Source organism: Zalophus californianus, chromosome 16 (assembly GCF_009762305.2).
Source record: "Zalophus californianus isolate mZalCal1 chromosome 16, mZalCal1.pri.v2, whole genome shotgun sequence".
NCBI lineage: Eukaryota > Metazoa > Chordata > Mammalia > Carnivora > Otariidae > Zalophus > Zalophus californianus.
The window spans coordinates 38,046,021-38,064,636 of NC_045610.1; the positions used below are offsets into that span (position 1 = coordinate 38,046,021).

An 18,616-nucleotide genomic window follows, 5' to 3' on the forward strand; every position below is an offset into this window, starting at 1 on the left:
TCAGCGTTCCAGTCCCCTTCTCCCCAGCCCCTGTCGCTGTCCGAATAAAATAAAAGAATGCTTTTCTTCTTTCTTGAGAAAGCGAAGCATGATTGTTTCTATAAAAGCAATCTGGAAAATAGCCAATCCCTTAGTGTAACAACGTGAGATGATCTTTTTCATTTTATAAGCAGTGTAACCTCCTGGGTGGTACATAAAGCCATGAAGACCCTAAACCTCTTCTTTGTTTCTCGGATCCTCAGATGGGGATGAAATAAGTGGGTGGTCTGCTTTCTTCTTCTGTCTCTTCTGCTTTCTGGGATGACACGGTCCTGTTGCTAAGGAAGGCTTCTGGAGAGAGATTTGGGAGATAACTGGGTAACACCCAACTAGGTCAGGGAATGAGTCAGGGCTCAAGGACTCGATACCAACCTCTCCCACTCCTGCCAGGAAAGCTCTGGGGTGAGACAGATGAGAGAGTTGCTGAGGGGCGGGCCTTAGGCCGTCTGCCCTGAGGCCTCTGGCTTGCGGTTTCACCCTGGTTTGCCCTGTAGCTGTAACGTGTCTGCTGACACGCAAGCCCTGACAGGCCTTCCCTCCCCCTTTCCCAGACTTCTGCTCCGGCCCAGAAACAGATGGCACGTTCCACCCTAGAAGTGACTATGGGAGAAAAGAGAAGAAAAGGGAAGAACGGAACCAGGTGGAGAAGTGATGCTTCAGAAAACACAGGGCAAAATCAAGAGACTTTTGTCTCAGAGGTAAGCAGGAAGCAGAAACTAAACTCACCTCCACGGAAAGCAGGATAAGAAGGGGGCAGAAGGGTACTGTGGCTGGGCTGACACGGGGGTGGGGGGTGTAGGAAGAACAGGACTGAGGGCTAAACCTGAGGAGGATCCAGCAGCACCCTCCTGGAAACCCGCAAGCCTCCAAGCAAAATGGCAAACAGTGACATTTCTCGTTTGGAGGTACTCAGCTCTGACAAATCCATCTCTCTTTCTTCAACGCCATTTCCAGTTTGTGGCAACTCTTAGGACTCTCCTCCAGGGCGAGAGCAGTTTTAGTCACCTACTGTCTACCGGTCACATTTCCCTATATGAGTTCACTCAGGGCTCACAGCAGCCCGACGAGGTCAGTTCTATGATCCCCATTTCACAGATGGGTACACTGAGTTTGGAAGTAGTGGGTCCAGGTCTGTATCAGTTGCCAGAGCCCTCATGGATTCTGCTACCCCAAGCTGCCTTTGATTTGAAGTCAAATCAAATCAAAATGATGCCAAAGGAGTAGAGACTTCTTAAGCCTTCCAAGGAGCAGGCAGGAGCAGACCAGGAAAGGAACAATGAGCAGAGATCTCTAAATCTCTCAAAGGAGGTGTTTGAAAATCCTGGAAAGGTTAGTACCGCTAGGCCTCCCCGCTGCCTGAGATCCCAGTGCAGCCTTGGTACCCTCTAGTGGAAGTTTTCTGCATTCACGCAGCTTCCCTGGCTTCAACCCCAAACTGCTGGGAGGGAAGCACTCATTCAGTTCCTGGAGAGCGTCCCAGAAGAATGGTCAGTGGGAAGATACATGTTTCTATGTCAGGGTCCATGGGGGGCAGAGGAAAGACTACAGGCTGGAGGGGAGGGGTACTGAGCAGTCGGTTCACAAGGGGCTCTAAAGGGAGTCCTCGCTGGTATATAAATGAACTCAGGCCTTTACATTATTAATAGGAACTCAGTATACATCACATGGGACTTTGGCTTTTACGGCTCTAGAAGGATACTTTTTTTTTAATGGGCAAAATTAGTGATCAGAGGGGCGCCTGGGTGGCTCAGTCATTAAGTGTCTGCCTTCGGCTCGGGTCATGATCCCAGGGTCCTGGGATGGAGCTCCACATCAGGCTCCTTGCTCCGTGGGAAGCCTGTTCTCCCTCTCCCACTCCCCCTGCTTGTGTTCCTTCTCTCTCTGTGTCTCTCTCTCTGTCAAATAAATAAAATCTTAAAAAAAAAAATTAGTGATCAGAGACACAAAGTGACTTGCCTGAGGCCACAGGGGAAGTCAATGTCAGCAACGATGGGACTACATCCTTGTCTCCTGCCTCCCAACCCAGAGCTCTTTTTCCTCTATCACGCTCCCCTATTTGTGGGTTGATTGATTTTAGCCATAAGTCGGTGTGCATATAAGGATGTGAGGTTGTATGTATAACCAGGGAATTGCTTTTGCCCACAATTTATTTCCTGCCTGCAATCTGTACACTTTGCATTCTTTTGTTCAACACATTTATAGAATGCCAGTTATTGCCAAACATTACCCTAGGCACTGCTTTTCAAGTTTATGGACCTTTTCGCAGGGTGCCCCAGCATAAGAGAATAGGCTCCCATCCTCCAGAACCCCATGCTTACAGCCCTCCAGGCAGCCCTCCTGGAGCGTCTTCCCCGGGTTTCCAATGCTAAGGTGTTAGATTTATTTCTGTCTCCCTCCTCCTGCAGAGGTAATCCCTGAGAATGGAAGTGGGTTAGAAACAGATTACTCTGATCCAAGGGCTTTGCCCTCTCCTCCCTGAATGTGGCACAGGGGAGGAGACGGGCAAGTCACAAATAGCCTGAAATTCCCTTTTAGGATTATTGCTTGATTTCGCCAGCTGGGGTGAAAGGGGAGCAAGATGAGGCAAGGGATTACTTCTAGACCGAGCTTGAAGAGCAGGCTACGTGTGCTTCTTTTTCTGGCTGAGCCCAATGAGCAATATCTCTTCCTCAATATACCTTTAGAAATAAGGAGTCTGAGGCAGGCAGAATAAGGCAACGGAAATGGCCTTTGTCCTCAGCAGCAGGGATGAGTGGAAGGATGGATGAGAAAGAACAGCTCCAGAAGAAAGGTAGGCAGCACGGAAATAAAGGGTCACTTGTGGGCAGAAATTACCTGCATTTCGGTGATCTTAGCCTTAACAGAGGTGAAAACTGCTGCTGAGGTCAAGAGAGCTAACACACAGGGCTTCCCCTGAGGATTTCCAGTTCATATCCAGGTTAAGGGACTTATGGTTTCATATTCTTGCTTTAGGTACACTGCACTGGGATGGACTCTGGGGGTACGGATGTTACCTGTGTCCAGAACAAAGAGTGGTTACACTTACCAGGACTCTGCTAGGCTCTGTGTGTACCTTCAGGACTATCATGAGGCTTGGGAGCAGTGGCCATAACTAACCAGAGTGGGAACTCATTTAATGAGTTATTAACAATTCTATGATTTAGGTATTTATTTATTCTATTATTATTTTTTTAAATTTTTTGTTATGTTAATCACCATATATTACATTATTAGTTTTTGATGTAGTGTTCCATGATTCATTGTTTGTTCATAACACCCAGTGCTCCATGCAGAATGCCGTCTTTAATACCCATCACCAGGCTAACCCATCCCCCCACCCTCCTCCCCTCCAGAACCCTCAGTTTGTTTTTCAGAGTCCATCATCTCTCCTGGTTCGTCTCCCCCTCCGACTTACTCCCCTTCATTCTTCCTCTCCTGTTATCTTCTTCTTTTTCTTTTTTTTAAAATATGTTGCGTTATTTGTTTCAGAAGTACAGATCTGTGATTCAATATTATTATTATTTTTAAAGGTTTTATTTATTTGACAGAGAGAGAGAGAGAGAGAGAGCATGAGGTGGAGGAGGGGTAGACAGAGAAGCAGGCTTCCCTCTGAGCAGGGAGCCCGATGTGGGGCTCTGTCCCAGGACCCTGGGATCATGACCTGAGCCGAAGGCAGATGCTTAACCGACTGAGTCACCCAGGCACCCCTGTGATTTAGGTATTTAATTATTCCCTTTCTATACGTAAGAAAAAAGGGTGGAGCTAAGTTGTAAATTCAGGCACTATAGTGTTCTTAAGTACTATGTGAAAGCTATAGACGGTTAACTCTTGGAGTGACAGAGAAGATTTGCTAACAATTGTTAGCTAAAGATCAGTTGGGAACATAGTAAGTCAGAATTCTTGGTTTCTTCTGTCACCTTATCTTGAACAACTCACTTATTTTGCTTGTCATGCTTTCACTCAAGAGAGGGAAGTACAATATAAACACATGGCAAGCCCATTACTTGCTCCAATCCAAGTATCACATTGTTTACTGTAATCAATAAATATTATAATCAGAATCTTCCAGTTCTCCAGAAGGATTTTCTTCATTCAAATCAACTGTGCGTCTCCTAGAATGTAGGTCACCAGGCACAATTTCAGAAGTTCCAATCTCTGATGTCATCTGCCACTGGGAGGAGAAAAAAAATGCAAGTACATGTCCCACTGCTCAAGGGATATCCCATTCTCTTTGGCTCCATTGAGAAATTTCAATAGGAAAACAAGGGATTCCAGGAACCCCCTGTGTTTGAAGAAACAGGAAATCAACTTTGCTCTCTGCCTTATCATATTCCATCTGGGATTCTACTCATCCATCTATTGAATTAAATAAATATTTGAGTGTCTACTATGTCCAAGACTGTTTTTTTGCAAGGCTGAGCTCCCAACTACCTTACTCCTTCCTCTAATTGCTCTTATTTTGCCTTTTCAGAAATGCAAACTACTAGGGTTGCAGGATTCAAAAATATCCTTTTGGTGTTTGGTGTTATTTCTCCAACAGCTCCCAGTTTTCCAGGGACTTAATGAGGTAGGAAGATAATATGAATTTTCCAAATGAGCAGCTATTTTAAAAAACCCGCTTATGATTCATCTCAGAATGAATTAACTGATATCAACTTCCCTTATTATTTCATCCAGGGTGATATAGAACAAGTTTGTATTCCCTGAGAAGCTGATCACAGGGGCCCCTGGCTGGCTCAGTCAGTGGAGCATGCGACTCTTGATCCCAGGGTTGTTAAGTTTGAGTCCTACGTTGGGTGTAGAGATTACTTTTTTTTTTTTTAAGATTTATTTATTTGACAGAGACACAGCGAGAGAGGGAACACAAGCAGGGAGAGTGGGAAAGGGAGAAGCAGGCTTCCCGCTGAGCAGGGAGGCCGATGTGGGGCTCGTTCCCAGGACCCTGGGACCATGACCTGAGCCGAAGGCAGACGCTTAACGACTGAGCCACCCAGGTACCCCTACTTTTTTTTTTAAGATTTTATTTATTTATTTATTTGAGAGAGAGCACGCGCGCACGAGCAGGGGGAGGCGCAGGCAGAGGGAGAGGGAGAAGCAGGCTCCCCGCTGAACAGATGAACCCAACAACTGGGGCTGCATCCCAGGACCCTGGTATCATGACCTGAGCCGAAGGCAGACGCTTGCTTAACCAAATGAGCCACCCAGGTACGCCAGATGTAGACATTACTCAAAAATAAAATCTTAAAAAAAAAAAAAAGAAAAAGAAAAAAGGAAAAAGGAAAAAGAAAGAAAAGTAAAATCTTAAAAAAAAAGAAACCGATCAGAGGGCAGACAGAAGTGATCTGGGATGTATTGGCTACCATGTAAAGCTAATATAAAACTCAACGATGGAGGAGATAATCTCGGATAGAGTATCTCAGTATTCTGTATTAATAACCACTCATCATGGAACGGAATTTCCTCACTTCAGTAGGGACACCAGTAAAAAAAAATTCACATTTTATTTTCTGGGGCATAGAGTCTGTTAAGAAATAATGAGCTATCTCTCATTTAAATGCTTAATAATATACATTCTTTTAACACATACATATAGCACCTAATTTCATGTCCCTATTTATGTGTCATGCTATAGGTTCAGTGCCGTGGCTAGAACTGTGGGGCTATTCTTACCCTTGAATAATTTACATTATAATTGAGAAGCTGAGATTTAAGGCAATACAAGTGATCCTGAAACCCAAAAGTAATCTCTCTCCTTTGATAGTCGGGAGCATTTTATCTGGACTTTTGTTAACAGTTCTATTCCAGCCTGTAAACTCTTGTATGTGCATACCACAAGCTCTTAACTCACTGCAAAATAGGTAAGTCCTCAATAAACACTAATTGGCAGAATAAGTTAAGAACCTACAGGTAAGTGTGGAAAGTGTTTGTCATTCAGCAATGATGACAGCATTGGATTTTCCAGGATGATCCCAACATCATAAATCCTTTAACAACCGAACGTGAAGCAGTCCAGCATAGTAATTAGAGCATGGTTTCTGGATTCAGTCAGCTTGGATTTGAATCCCAGTTCTGACAGTAATTAGCCGTATGACCTTAAATAAATCACATGCTTGATTTCTCTGTGACCCAACCTCGTAGATAAGAGTATTACTCTTGTTTGCGGTGAGGAGTGATTGAGTTAATATATGCAAAATGCTTAGAAAATTGCTTGGCACATAGTAAACATTTCTAAAGTATAAGCTATTATTTGTTACGATTAAACCCGTGCCTCTTTCCCAAAAGGACAAACAAGAAATGTTTTTGTTAGTCCATGTGTCTTTTGCTTCAAAAACACAGTATTATGTTTGTCCAATAAACACAGTAGGCATTAATCTCTTTAATTTGACAGTAAGAATTTTCTTCACACGGTTCAGATTGGGAAAAGTAGCAATGTTTAAGGTTACATAGCATATTGAGGTCAGATACAGATCCAGAAACCAGTCATTTTCGTTCTGTAATCAAAGTAGATCAAAGTAGGCACTGAAGAAAAACACTTGTCTCCGAAGGGCAGTACCTCTTCATTCTTTGGGGAATGCAAGCAAGGTGCAGCAACATCCCTATCTTGACAAGAACGCAGCAACTCCTTGCGGCCAGAAAGCCTCGAGCGCAGGCGCAGCTTGCGCTCCAGTGCTCTCTGGCGCGTGACAGCCGTGCGCTCCACCCCACCCCCAACGCCGCTAAATGCGCACGCGCGCAGTCCGTTCTCTATCCACCCCCACAACGCGCACGTGCGCGTTCGCGCCGCTCACACTTCGGCGGAGGGCGCGCGCCCCGGAAAATTCCACACCCGGGGAAGCTCCACCCTATGCGCCCTCTCTCGTGCCCTCGGCTCTTAAAGCCTAGTCCCCATCCCAGCGGCCTTTGCGGGACCAAAATGGCAGCCCCCGTGCCGCGGGGGTTGTTTTGTTTATCCAAAGCTCTAGGATGGTGGTCTCGTCAGGTGGGTAGGGGCCGGGTGGGTAGGATTCTAGGGGCTGGAGGAGGCCACAGAGTAGAGGGGAATACTCGCTTTGCAGCTGTCCTTGGTGGGCTTGGACGATACAAGTCGCACCTAGTTACGGAAGAGTTTGAGGTAGACGGGACCCCGCTACTAAGCTAAGTGGCGGCGTGGGGAGAGCCCCGTAAAGACCACGAGGACGAGCAAATTCTCGGGGATGAAGTTTCTCCAGTGTGGTTTGGGTCTGTCTGGCGGGTTGGTATTAAAGGGGAAAGAAGTCATGGTTTGGAAGCTGGGCTCGCTTCCCCTTGGTTCTTAGCATGTTCTAAATTGAACAGTTGGAAAGGAGGGAGTTTTATACCGTCACTGTACTGACTGAGTAAAAACTCACGGTCAGAGAGAAAAGAGGTCTGGCTCTTAAAGACGTTATTGATCTTTTGGGAGCTAGAATGACAGAATAAAGTTTACAGTTAGGCTCCCAACAGAATGAGCAGGTTGTAATCCGAGTAAATATAAGGAAGATGCCAAGAAGAGGACTTTTCTTATGCTTTAATGATAGCATTGCTCTCTTTTCAGTGTTGGGTTGATGTTTAAGTTTCCCATGGGACTGAAGGTTCTTTGAAAGCAGAAGCCTTGCTTTAATCAACTCTGCATCCCTGGGACTTGGCATAGTCGTGTACTATGGAACGTACCAGAGGAAAGCCTTTAGTAAATGTTGAGTGGTGTTAGTAAAGGTTGCTTACAGGCTTCTAGTTAAGACACCCATGAGTGTTTCCCCACTGAAACGTGGCTTTATAATTGTTCCTAAGTCATTCTTTGGTTGTGCCCTTTCTGTCTTTGCTTAGAGTTTCTTCAAGGTAGATTTCTTTCCAGGTCCCCTTTATCCTAACCTTTTCCTGTCTTACAGCCAGTCCTGGTGACTCAGTCCACAGTTGTAGTTCCAGTGAGAACTAAGAAACGTTTCACACCTCCTACTTACAAACCCAAATACAAATCAGAAAAGGAGTTTATAGAATTTGCCCGGAAAGCAGGTCTGGTCATTCCTCCAGAACGTTTGGAACGTCCCCTACATCTGGCCTGTACAGGTGAGGCATGGTATTTCTGAGACCCTGACTGAATTTCCTCCTTTCAGAGATATTCTGGAAAATGGAATGATTTAAACCATGATTGACTGTATTTAACTAACTACAAAATCAGCTCAGCCCCAATAATGATTTACTTTGTGTTTACTATATTTAAAAGTTTTTTATTTTTATTAAAAGATTTTATTTATTAATTTAATTTACAGGGAGAGACAGCGAGAGAGGGAACACAAGCAGGGGTGGTGGGCGAGGAAGAAGCAGGTTTCCTGCCAAGCAGGGAGCCTGATGAGGGGCTCTATCCCAGGACCCTGGAACCATGACCTGAGCTGAAGGCAGTCGATTAACCAACTAAGCCACCCAGGCGCCCCTTATTTATTTATTTTAAATATAGAGAGAGAGCATGCATGCGCACATGAGTGGGAGGAGGGGCTTAAGGAAAGAATCTCAAGCAGACTCCCCACTGAGCTTGGAGCCCTACTTGTGGCTGGATCCCACAGTCCTGAACTGAAATTAAGACTCAGATGCTTAACTGACTAAGCCACCCAGGCGCCCCACATGAGGTCATCTTTGATCTTGTTTACACACCTGTTCTTAGAAGGCAAGGGTGAAATTTCTCCATTTTGTACAAGAAGAAATTGAGGCTCTGAGAGAAGACTTAAATTATCTTATTCTGTTTATTTCTAATGTAACAGAGTTCCCTGTACGTGGAAGTCTACTTTATTAGTCCACTTTATACCATGGTACCTCTCAATTTTATATGACCTCAAGATGACTAGATGACTTTTTCCTCAATCTTTCAATGCCTACTTGTTTTCTTCTTTCACTACAGCTGGTATCTTTGACACCTACGTTCCTCCAGAAGGTGATGCTCGCTTGTCATCTCTTGCAAAGGAAGGTTTGGCACAGAGAAGTGAGCGATTGAAGAAGAAGGTGGCATCACAATTGTCGTAGGTATCTGGGACAACTGGGAATCAAGAGAACACAAATTTCTTGTTGCTATTTTATTCCAGAGAGGCCATCTTAGGTGAATTGGGTTGGACATAACTCCTTTGATAACTTGACAGTATATTTTTCTCTGTAATAGAGTTTAGTTAATGTAGAAGAATATGGGCTTTTTGATTCTTTGCCTCTCAGCCTTCATTGGTATTTTTGTCACATCAGTTAGAGAGGTGACTTAGAAGTTTGTAGAACACTTTCTTGATCACATATTTTAAAATTTTAAATAATAATAAAAGCATATTTATATGGGAAATACCTTAGAGTTTGAACTACGGAGAATAAAAAGCCAAAAAGGGTAAAAAAGACAGACCTGTTTTACGGAGCTAACTAGGTCTTAACTAAGGAGCAGAAACCAAAACCTTCTTAGTCTCTCTTTTAGTTGAAAGGATGGAAACATTTAGTATTTGTCACTCAGAGGTTCTTTGGGATTGTTTATAGTTTTCTGTGCAGAAGCATATTGAGTCTTTATTAATTCTTCATGTAGCCATAATTTATTTCTCTAAATACAGATCTTATCATATCACCTTTCCATTAAACCTCTTCTGTGGCTATTACTTGAAGAATAAAATCCAGACTTCAGTGGTATTCACAGCTTTTTGTAAATCTGGCTCTTGTCTTCCTTTCCACTGTCATCTTCTTCTTTTTTTTTTTTTTTTAATGTTTTATTTATTCATGAGAGAGAGAGAGGCAGAGGCAGAGGCAGAGGCAGAGGGAGAAGCAGGCTTCCCACGGAGCAGGGAGCCCAATATGGGACTCGATCCCAGGACCCTGGCATCATGCCCTGAGCCAAAGGCAGACGCTTAACCATCTGAGCCACCCAGGCGCCCCTCCACTGTCATCTTCTTAGTCCACTTTTCTCATCCTAAATCAGCATTTCCAAACTAATTGCCAGTTCCTTGGCAGTGTTGTGCTGTGATTCTCTGTCTTTGTACATTCTTTCCTTTGCCTTGAAAATGTCTTTTTCCTCCTCCTTTACCTGATAACTCCAGTTCATTTCTCAAGAACCAGTTGTGCATCATGTCTGCTTTTAAGCCTTCCCTGACTCTTTCTGGAGCTGCCTTTACTGTAATTGTAACTGTGCACCTACACTTACTATTTCTTTTTTTTTTTTTTAAGATTTTATTTATTTATTTGACAGAGAGAGACACAGCGAGAGAGGGAACACAAGCAGAGGGAGTGGGAGAGAGAGAAGCAGACTTCCTGCTGAGCAGGGAGCTCGATGTGGGGCTCGATCTCAGGACCCTGAAATCATGACCCGAGCCGAAGGCAGATGCTTAACGACTGAGCCACCCAGGCGCCCCTATGCTTACTATTTTTGATAACTGATTTCCTCTCATGTATTTCTCTCCGGGATTGTGAGCTCTTTGGTGGTAGGGTCCATGATGATGATGAACAAAAGCACATATGGTTTTATCATGGACTTATCATATACGGGAGGAAAACAGCCATTAAATACTTATTGCACACAATTAAATAATTACAGGTATGGTGAAGTATGAGTGCTTTGGGATCACATGACAGGGAAAGATAACTTGGTCTGGGAGTTCAGGGAAAGCTTCCCTGAGGAAATGACATTTAAAGCTGGGACCTAAAGGATTGCTTACAGTTAGCTAGGTAGAGGGGTGTCGTGAGGAATAGCATTCTAGGAAGACAACAGCACAAGGAAGGCTCTGAGATGGAAAGAATGCAGAGGGGGTGTCAGATTTTGTCACATGCTTTTTCTGTGTCTATTGAGATGATCATGTGATCATTGTCCTTTATTCTATTGATATATTGTGTTACATTAATGGATTTTTGAATGTTAAGCCAACCTTGCATTCCTGGGATAAATTTCATTTGGTTACGGTATTTCTCATTCTCCAATATATTTAACTCTTTGATTAGATCAGCATTCCCTGGTTACATTATTATAACTATGAAAAAATACTGTCAACAGCTGAGTCGTGCAGTACATTATCATGACTTTTCCTGCGTATTTTTTTTTTTTCTGGAGTTAAGTTGTGGTTTTTTTTTCCTCATTTGCTTACAGAACTTCTAGTTGTATAAATTTCTTCTCAGCACATTGAAAACATTAAGTATTTATTTCATTTTCAAGAAGAAATTCCTCTTGACCTTTCTTACTTGTTTCTGTCTGGACTGATTGCTCTTTAGGCCCACTGAACATCTTGGGATCTACTTCTGTCATCCTCCTGATAACTCCTTTTGTCTCGCTCTGCTGTTGTGTTCCCTGTTTCCTGGATTTTATGTCTGTCTTTCATGGTTTATGCTGTTATCTTGGTGGAGCACATTCCTCAGCAGCTTCCTGAGAAAGGGTGCATAGTAGATACATGAGATCATTCAAGTCTAAGAAATACTCTTTTACTCTCCCACTTCATTTATAATTTGCCCAGGTGTACAATTCTGAGCTAAAAATAATTTCCTTAATTAATAGCACTGCGCCATTGTTTTTCTAACTTCTAATGTTGCTAGAGTTAGAAGCCTGATGTCATTCTGATTCTTGAGCCTTTGTGTAAAACCTGTGTTTTATTCCTTAGTGCTTATAGGATGTTCTCTTTGATGCCAGAATTCTGAAATTTCACTATAAGAAGCCTTGGTCTTTCATTAGAATGATTGATGTGTGAGTTAGAAGGTTGAATTTACAGGACTTGGAACATTCAGAAAACAATTATTGAATAAGTGGACAGACATTAATGACAGTTAACGTAAGCTGTGAGTTATGGATATTATATGAAGTTTTTAGAAATGATTCTTGGGGTACCTGGCTGGGCTACTTGGTAGAGCATGCGACTCTTGATCTCCGGGTCGTGAGTTCAAGCCTCACGTTGGGCATAGAGCTTATTTAAAAAGTGAAAAAAGAAAGAAATGATTCTCATACTTAATTTTACAGAATCCGGAAGATAAGAGAACATGATCCGAATTTTAAAATAAAGGACTTCCCTGAAAAAGCTAAGGATATTTTTATTGAAGCTCATCTTTGTCTGAACAAGTAAGTGAATTCTATCTCATACCTGTTACGTTTTCGGCAGCTGTTACTCTAGGCAGATTTTTTTTTTCCTTTGGTTAAGAGTTCTAGAGTGACCTAGATAAGTCTAGGTGTGTGTTTGAGCCAGCCAGGCAGCCCCAGGTTCAGTTTTTAATGTTAATTTCTTATCTTAGGAATTCTTACATCATATAGGTATCATAAATTCTGTGTCCACGTCTGAGTATAATGTGGGCTTAGGACTTTAATTTTTTTAGTCCCCCCCAACAGCCCTAGACAGAGAGAAGCTTTATCTCTCTACTATTTTTGTAGTCTTCCTTTGTTGCAGGTGCAGGACTTGAAGGTCACAGCTTTGTGCAGGGATCTCAATTCCAACTCCCTGCTCTTTGAGGGTTCAAGGATTTAGGAAGAGTGTTCCTAGCCATCAGATCCTATTTCTAGATCCGTTTAATCATCCCATATGCTGTCATGATGTCAGGTTGTGTTCTTTCTATTCTGGTTTTAGTTCTCTTTCCTTTTAGCATCTAGGAAATTTACCTTTCTTGTGAACTAGAGCATTTTAAAATGTATGTGTGTCTGTGTGTATTATATCCCGTCCAACATTTCTAGATGTTTATAGTGGGCGTAGTTTCACATGAGCTCAGTCCATTATGTTGCCAGAAATGGATGTCTTCCTTTTAATTTTTAAGTGTGAGTTCTATTGTAGATGGTAAGTGAATTCCTAGACAAGGGAACTTATTTCTGCTGAAGATCTCTAGGCTAGGACAGTGAGGAGGAAGAGTTCATTGAGAGGTGCCAGGCCTGGTGGTGGTTGTAGCTGTCATCAACACTCAGGTTAGTCCAGTCTGGTCTAGTCTAGAGCTACAGTGGGGGAAATGGCTTGGGGAAAATGACCTTTTCTGTTAGGAGTAGAGGTGCAAGGGAAGCACATGGACAGAATTAATCCCTTATCCACTCTGGGATTAGGGACAAGATTATTTGAAGGAACAAAGATTGAAACTTTCCAGGAGTTGTTAAACTGTGGGGAAAAGTCATGAATGTGTATGTGAAAGACACTAATTCATGCCTGATCTCAGGTTTATTTGAAACCCCTCAGCTAGGAACCTTCTAAAATCCTGTATGTTCAGGAGCTGGGGTTTGCTGTTTGTTTTCTTACTATTCCTACATAGGATCAGCCTGACTAAGTCACTCTGGTAGCAGCAAGGATTGGGGGAGGTGGGGGGTGGGGTGGAAGGAAAGGACCAGAAAAGAGAGCTGCTTATTTTTTGGCTAGGTTCACAGACAGTGTAAGATGTGGGACACCTGTGGGGTGCCTGGGTGGCTCAGTCGTTGAGCGTCTGCCTTCGGCTCAGGTCATGGTCCCAGGGTCCTGGGATCAAGCCCTGCATCGGGCTCCCTGCTCGGTGGGAAGCCTGCTTCTCCCTCTCCCACTCCCCCTGCTTGTGCTCCCTCTCTAGCTGTGTCTCTCTCTGTCAAATAAATAAATAAAATCTTTAAAAAAAAAAAAAAGATGTGGGACACCTAGCTGGCTCAGTCGGTAGAGCATGCGACTCTTAATCTCAGGGTTGTGAGTTTGAGCCCCATGTTGGGTATAGAGATTATTTAAAAAAAAAAAAAAAGTGTAAAGTGCAAGGCCAATCCAGTTGGTATTGATGATATGTCTGAGGTAAGAGGAGATGAGATGAGGTTTTTTATTTTTTGTGTTGGATTTGTGAGGGTCTCTTGCCCTTCTTAAGGATGTATGGTAATTTCTGAGAAATTTGTTTCTGCTCTTGAGTTTCAAACATAATTTCACTCTGCAGTTAGATCTCAGCGTCTTTTAACCATGTTCATCTTTATGTGCTCAGGACTTCAGCATATTACTTGGCTTATTGTAGGCATGCAGAAAATGTTTGTAAGAAGAATTGTCCATTTTGAGGGCCATTTTCCACTTTCGGAAGGGGTATCATAAAGCAGGAGCCAGTGATCTATATCTTTTTCTTTTTTAGCTCAGACCATGACCGGCTTCATACCTTGGTAACTGAAAACTGTTTTCCGGTAGGTCCTCAACCTCCTTAGAACTGTGGGATGCCTGAATGGGCAGATTCCAGACATCACCTCTGGTTTCTTAAGAAGGATCGGTTTTGCAAGTACAGGAAGTTTAAGGCAAAAGCTGAGGTTCCTTTGTTTTTGGCTGAAAGGTCCTGACTTGACACGGACTTTGGTACGGGCCCTGCGTACAAGGAAGGAGAAAGTCCCACAGTAGGCAGCACTGAAACCTCAGGCTCTGGGGGCTGAGGTCAGGGTGCGGGCTGTATTAGGCAGCCCTCTGTGCACCTACAGTATGATAAAGGATCTAGCGAGCATTCAGGAGGCTTACATAGTGTGTTAACCAAGGTGCTAGGTACTTGGGGAGATGCCCCAATATGGGGACTTTGTGGTTCAAGAATAAGAACTTTAGGGATGCCTGGGTGGCTCAGTTAAGTATCTGCCTTCGGCTCAGGTCATGATCCCAGGGTCCTGGGATTGAGCCCCACATCGGGCTCCTTGCTCAGCGGGGAGCCTGCTTCTCCCTCTCCCGCTGCCTGCCGCTCCCCCTGCTTGTGTGCGTGTGTGCTCTCTCGCTGTCTCTGACAAATAAGTTAAAAAAAAAAAAAAAAGAATAAGAACTTTAGTTTCGGGGCACCTGGGTGGCTCAGTCGTTAAGCGTCTGCCTTCGGCTCAGGTCATGATCCCAGGGTCCTGGGATCGAGCCCCACATCAGGCTCCATGCTCCACGGGAAGCCTGCTTCTCCCTCTCCCACTCCCCCTGCTTGTGTTCCTGCTCTCACTCTCTGTCAAATAAATAAATAAAATCTTAAAAAAAAAAAAAACTTTAGTTTCTATCAGCTCAGCCTCATCTCCCTGTGGTCACATATAACTGATCTGGTCCTCGCAGGCTAGCCTTTCTATCCCTGTAAAATCCCATTCTTCAGTGCTAGCCGGCGAGGGGGGATAAGACAACATATATGCAGTCAACAGATATACATGCAATAACTAGCAGGTTATGAAAGTATAAGGGAGGGGCGCCCGGCCGGCGTTGTTGGCAGAGCATGCAACTCTTGATCTCAGGTTGTAAGTTCAAGCCCCATGTTGGGTGCAGAGATTACTTAAAAAAAAAAAAATCTTTAAAAAATAAAAAATATATTTAAAAAAGTATGAGGAGGGAGTAATGGTGTATTAGATAAGCTGACATTTTGGAGTGTGGTTTTCACTGATTTGGAGAAGGTTCCTTAAGAAGGTAGGTGGGTCTTGAGTTACTGATTTGGATGGAAAGGGTCATTTCGAGGTGGGCTTAAGCAATAGTTTGATCAAAACTCTGGAAAGAGAGAAATGGCAGGCACAGGAAAGCATTTGGTGGGATATGTTGTGTGATGTGGCTGTAGTATCGCTGGAGGTGAGAACAGGTGTGGAAGGATGCACCAGCTTTCCTAAAGGGAAGGAAAACCCCAGTTGACCTTGTTCTCCTCTGCCTTCAGGACATGGTCTGGGACATCACCTATAAGACCGTCCGCTGGAGCTTCATAGAATCTTTAGAGCCACCACAGGTGGTTCAGGTTCGCTGTTCGAGTCTCCTGAACCAGGGCAACATATACGGCCAGGTCACTGTCCGCATGCACACCCGGCAGGTAGAGGCACCAGTCTGCTTTCCTCCTCGCTTTTCTTCACTCTCAGGTCAGGTACCTACCTCTGGAGTCCTGGGGACAGCTTCCCAAGACTGGGCTCTAAGGAAAGGTGGTTCACCATGGTCTTCTTCGCTCGGTCAGTGTGCCCTACCCAGTGCTAGATGTTAGCTCTGCTAAGACAGGTGTGAGGATGCTCTCTCCCACCCTTCCTGATCCTCCCTCTCCCACCTCTCCAGCTCTAGTCAAAAACCCTCCAAGAGAAAAGTGTCAGTAGTTGATCACTTAGTCTAGATCAGAATTCGGAAATAATTTGTCCTACTCGTTAAAAGTTTTTGTTACGGTTGTTTTAAAAATGGTTGTGTGGCATAAAAAATAAAAACAAAGAAAAATAGAAACAAAACAAGAAAACCAACTCTGAATACTAACAGGCCAGATTTGCTTTCATCCTTGCAGACTCTGGCCATCTATGACCGGTTTGGCCGGCTGATGTACGGACAGGAAGATGTGCCCAGGGATGTCCTGGAGTATGTTGTGTTTGAAAAGCACCTGGTAAATCCCTACGGGAGCTGGAGAATGCATGGCAAGATCATTCCCCCATGGGCACCCCCTAAGCAGACCATCCTTAAGGTAAGTGTGATTTAGGAGAGCTGGGGCAGTGCTTATGCCATTTTAAGCCACTCCTGTTGGGCTCCACCTAGTGGAGAGAGGGGGTGGTGATGCAGCACCAGGGAAGGGGAATCCTCCATGGAGGAGGTGAGGGTGAATCTCTTCTGGGTAAGTCATGGCCTCAGATGGTAGGTAACTCAGCTTCCTGCTCTTTCAGACGGTGATGATCCCTGGGCCCCAGCTGAAACCCTGGGAAGACTATGAAGAGCCACAGGGAGAGGCCTGTAAGCCTCAGCTATCCTGATGGCAAAAATGACTCCTGGGTTGAAACATGTGATGAGGTGGCTGGACTCTGTGGAGTCTGGTAGCTGTGAAGTCCATCATCTCTCCATCATGCTATAGAAAGATCTACCTTTGTCCTTTCCTCTCCTGCTCAGGTGTTTCTAGCCATCTCCTCGGCAACCATGGCTGATGGCTGGTCCCAGGTGGGTGGGTAGCTGATATGCACATACATGAACCCACTTCTTCTTTCTTTTTAAATTGTATGTCTAGGTTCTGAGTCTCAATGGAAGGTATGTTTTGGATACCTGTTTTTTCTGCGGCAGAGACCATCAGGAGCAAACTGGCAGAATTTTCTTTTTAATTACAATGCAGGGATTAGAGTTTGAAATAAAACACTGTCAGGGTGTTGGACAAACTGTGGTGAGTTATGTACCTGTCCCCGGGCTTAGGCTAGAAGTAGACCAGAAGGCAGAAATGGAAGATGGGCTGAACTGTGAGTGATGTGGCTTCCAGGAAGTCCAGACGTGGGAAGAATAATTAGTGTTCATTGAAGATTTAAGGTTTTTTCTCATATACTGACTCACTTAATCAGCATTTGTACTTCATAGAAGAATGTAAATCCAAAGAAATCATTTATCCTTCAGCCTTTGGATTGTGTTCCTAATTATCAGCTGCATCCTGGTGTGGTCCCAGGAAGCATGGGAGGAGCTAGGGGCCATGGGGGAGGTGATACATTTGGGTATTCCATCTGTAAGACTTTGTTCCCTGATTTTTAGCACCTCTTGGAGATGGTGACTGTTCTTTCCAGTCCCCATTGGTAAGGCAAATGTACTAGAATATGAACCTGTTTTGAGTGAAGCAGCCTTGCCTCTCCTTGTTCCTGAGCTCTAGCTGGGCTGTCGGGAGGAAGATGTGGGACTTGACCTGCTTCTGTGTCCTGGGTGGTCTGAGGTATGACAAGGGAAATCACTCTGTACCAGCAGCAAGCTTGGCTTGTACTATAACTTTCATCAGCCCAGTGTGGGCTCCCCTTAAAAAACAGGACCTTAATTGTCATACTTTCTATTTTCCCAGCCTAGAATTTTCTTTCAATGAGTCTGTCACTTGGGGTCAGGATTAATCTGTTCTCACCTTATTCTGAGAGTAGAATCCAAAGAACGTAGAATCAGGTCAAGAATAACCTAACTCCTTGGAGTGCCTGGGTGTCTCAGTCAGTTGAGCATGCAACTCTCAATTTTGGCTCAGGTCATTATCTCAGGGTCCTGGGATGGAGCCCCAAGTTGGGTTCTGCACTCAACAGGGGAGTCTGCTTGTCTCTCTCCCTCCCCCTCTGCCCCTCCCCCAATTATGCTCTCTCGCTCTTTCTCTCTCCCTAAAATAAGTTTATTAAAAAAGAAGAAGAGCCTAACTCCTCAGTCTTTCTGAAACTACCATCTCAGCAAAGCCTCCAACAGACCAGTCCTCACTGGGGAAAACTGATGTTTTTATAGCAGCTGCCGAATGCAGACTACGGGAACGAGATGTGTATGCCTAGGGGAGAGGCAGCACTGGTGGGTTAATCCAAAGCAGCCACTCTTAATCATACTACTTAAGTCTCAACCCTTTTGGCTTAAAATGTACATCATTTTGAGGCATTTCTGCTGAAGTGAGGTTTGGCCACATCCTATTTGCCTGAGCCCTGGATTAAGGCAAATTGAGAAGGCAAGTGCTTTCAGCAGGATCCACAGCTGGGGAGTATGGAGTAAGGGGAAGTAATCCAGGGAGGATAGGGAAGCAGAGAAATGAAAAGAGCACACTTACTGGGCACGTGACCGATTGAGCTCTGAATATGTAGAAACAGTGCTTCAGATGACTGTTTCCTCCCACTCCCCAAGGTCTGTGTCAGGGGTCTCTAGATGATCCTGAATGGCGGCTAAGCACTAGCGGCCACCAGGGCACCAGAGGATAAGTGCAATTTCCGTTTCCCCTTGGGATCAGATCCAGCAGAGCAGATGGCCCAGATGTAAAG

General features: G+C 44.3%; 1 protein-coding gene across 2 annotated transcripts; it reads left to right on the forward strand.

The window, feature by feature from the left end:
• The first annotated feature begins 607 nt into the window (after nucleotides 1-607).
• Nucleotides 608-17,864, forward strand: MRPL45 (mitochondrial ribosomal protein L45). Of its 2 annotated transcripts, none has more exons than XM_027568465.2 (8): nucleotides 608-737; nucleotides 7,923-8,100; nucleotides 8,927-9,044; nucleotides 11,984-12,082; nucleotides 14,065-14,113; nucleotides 15,574-15,723; nucleotides 16,174-16,347; nucleotides 16,544-17,864. In XM_027568465.2, the coding sequence occupies exons 1-8, from the start codon at nucleotides 615-617 to the stop codon at nucleotides 16,628-16,630; spliced, it is 978 nt and encodes a 325-aa protein (XP_027424266.1). In that variant the 5' UTR covers nucleotides 608-614; the 3' UTR covers nucleotides 16,631-17,864. The 2 variants fall into 2 exon arrangements, with proteins under 2 accessions (XP_027424266.1, XP_027424265.1); XM_027568464.2 differs by lacking the exon at nucleotides 608-737 and adding an exon at nucleotides 6,869-7,018 and having other exon boundaries at nucleotides 16,544-17,860.
• The last annotated feature ends 752 nt before the right edge of the window (nucleotides 17,865-18,616 follow it).

Coding starts and splice junctions, on each gene's coding strand:
- MRPL45 (XM_027568464.2), top strand. CDS start 6,884: ATGCGCCCTCTCTCGTGCCCTCGGCTCTTAAAGCCTAGTCCCCATCCC. Junction 12,083..14,064: donor GCTCATCTTTGTCTGAACAA/GTAAGTGAATTC, acceptor TTTCTTTTTTAG/CTCAGACCATGACCGGCTTC. Junction 16,348..16,543: donor CTAAGCAGACCATCCTTAAG/GTAAGTGTGATT, acceptor CTGCTCTTTCAG/ACGGTGATGATCCCTGGGCC.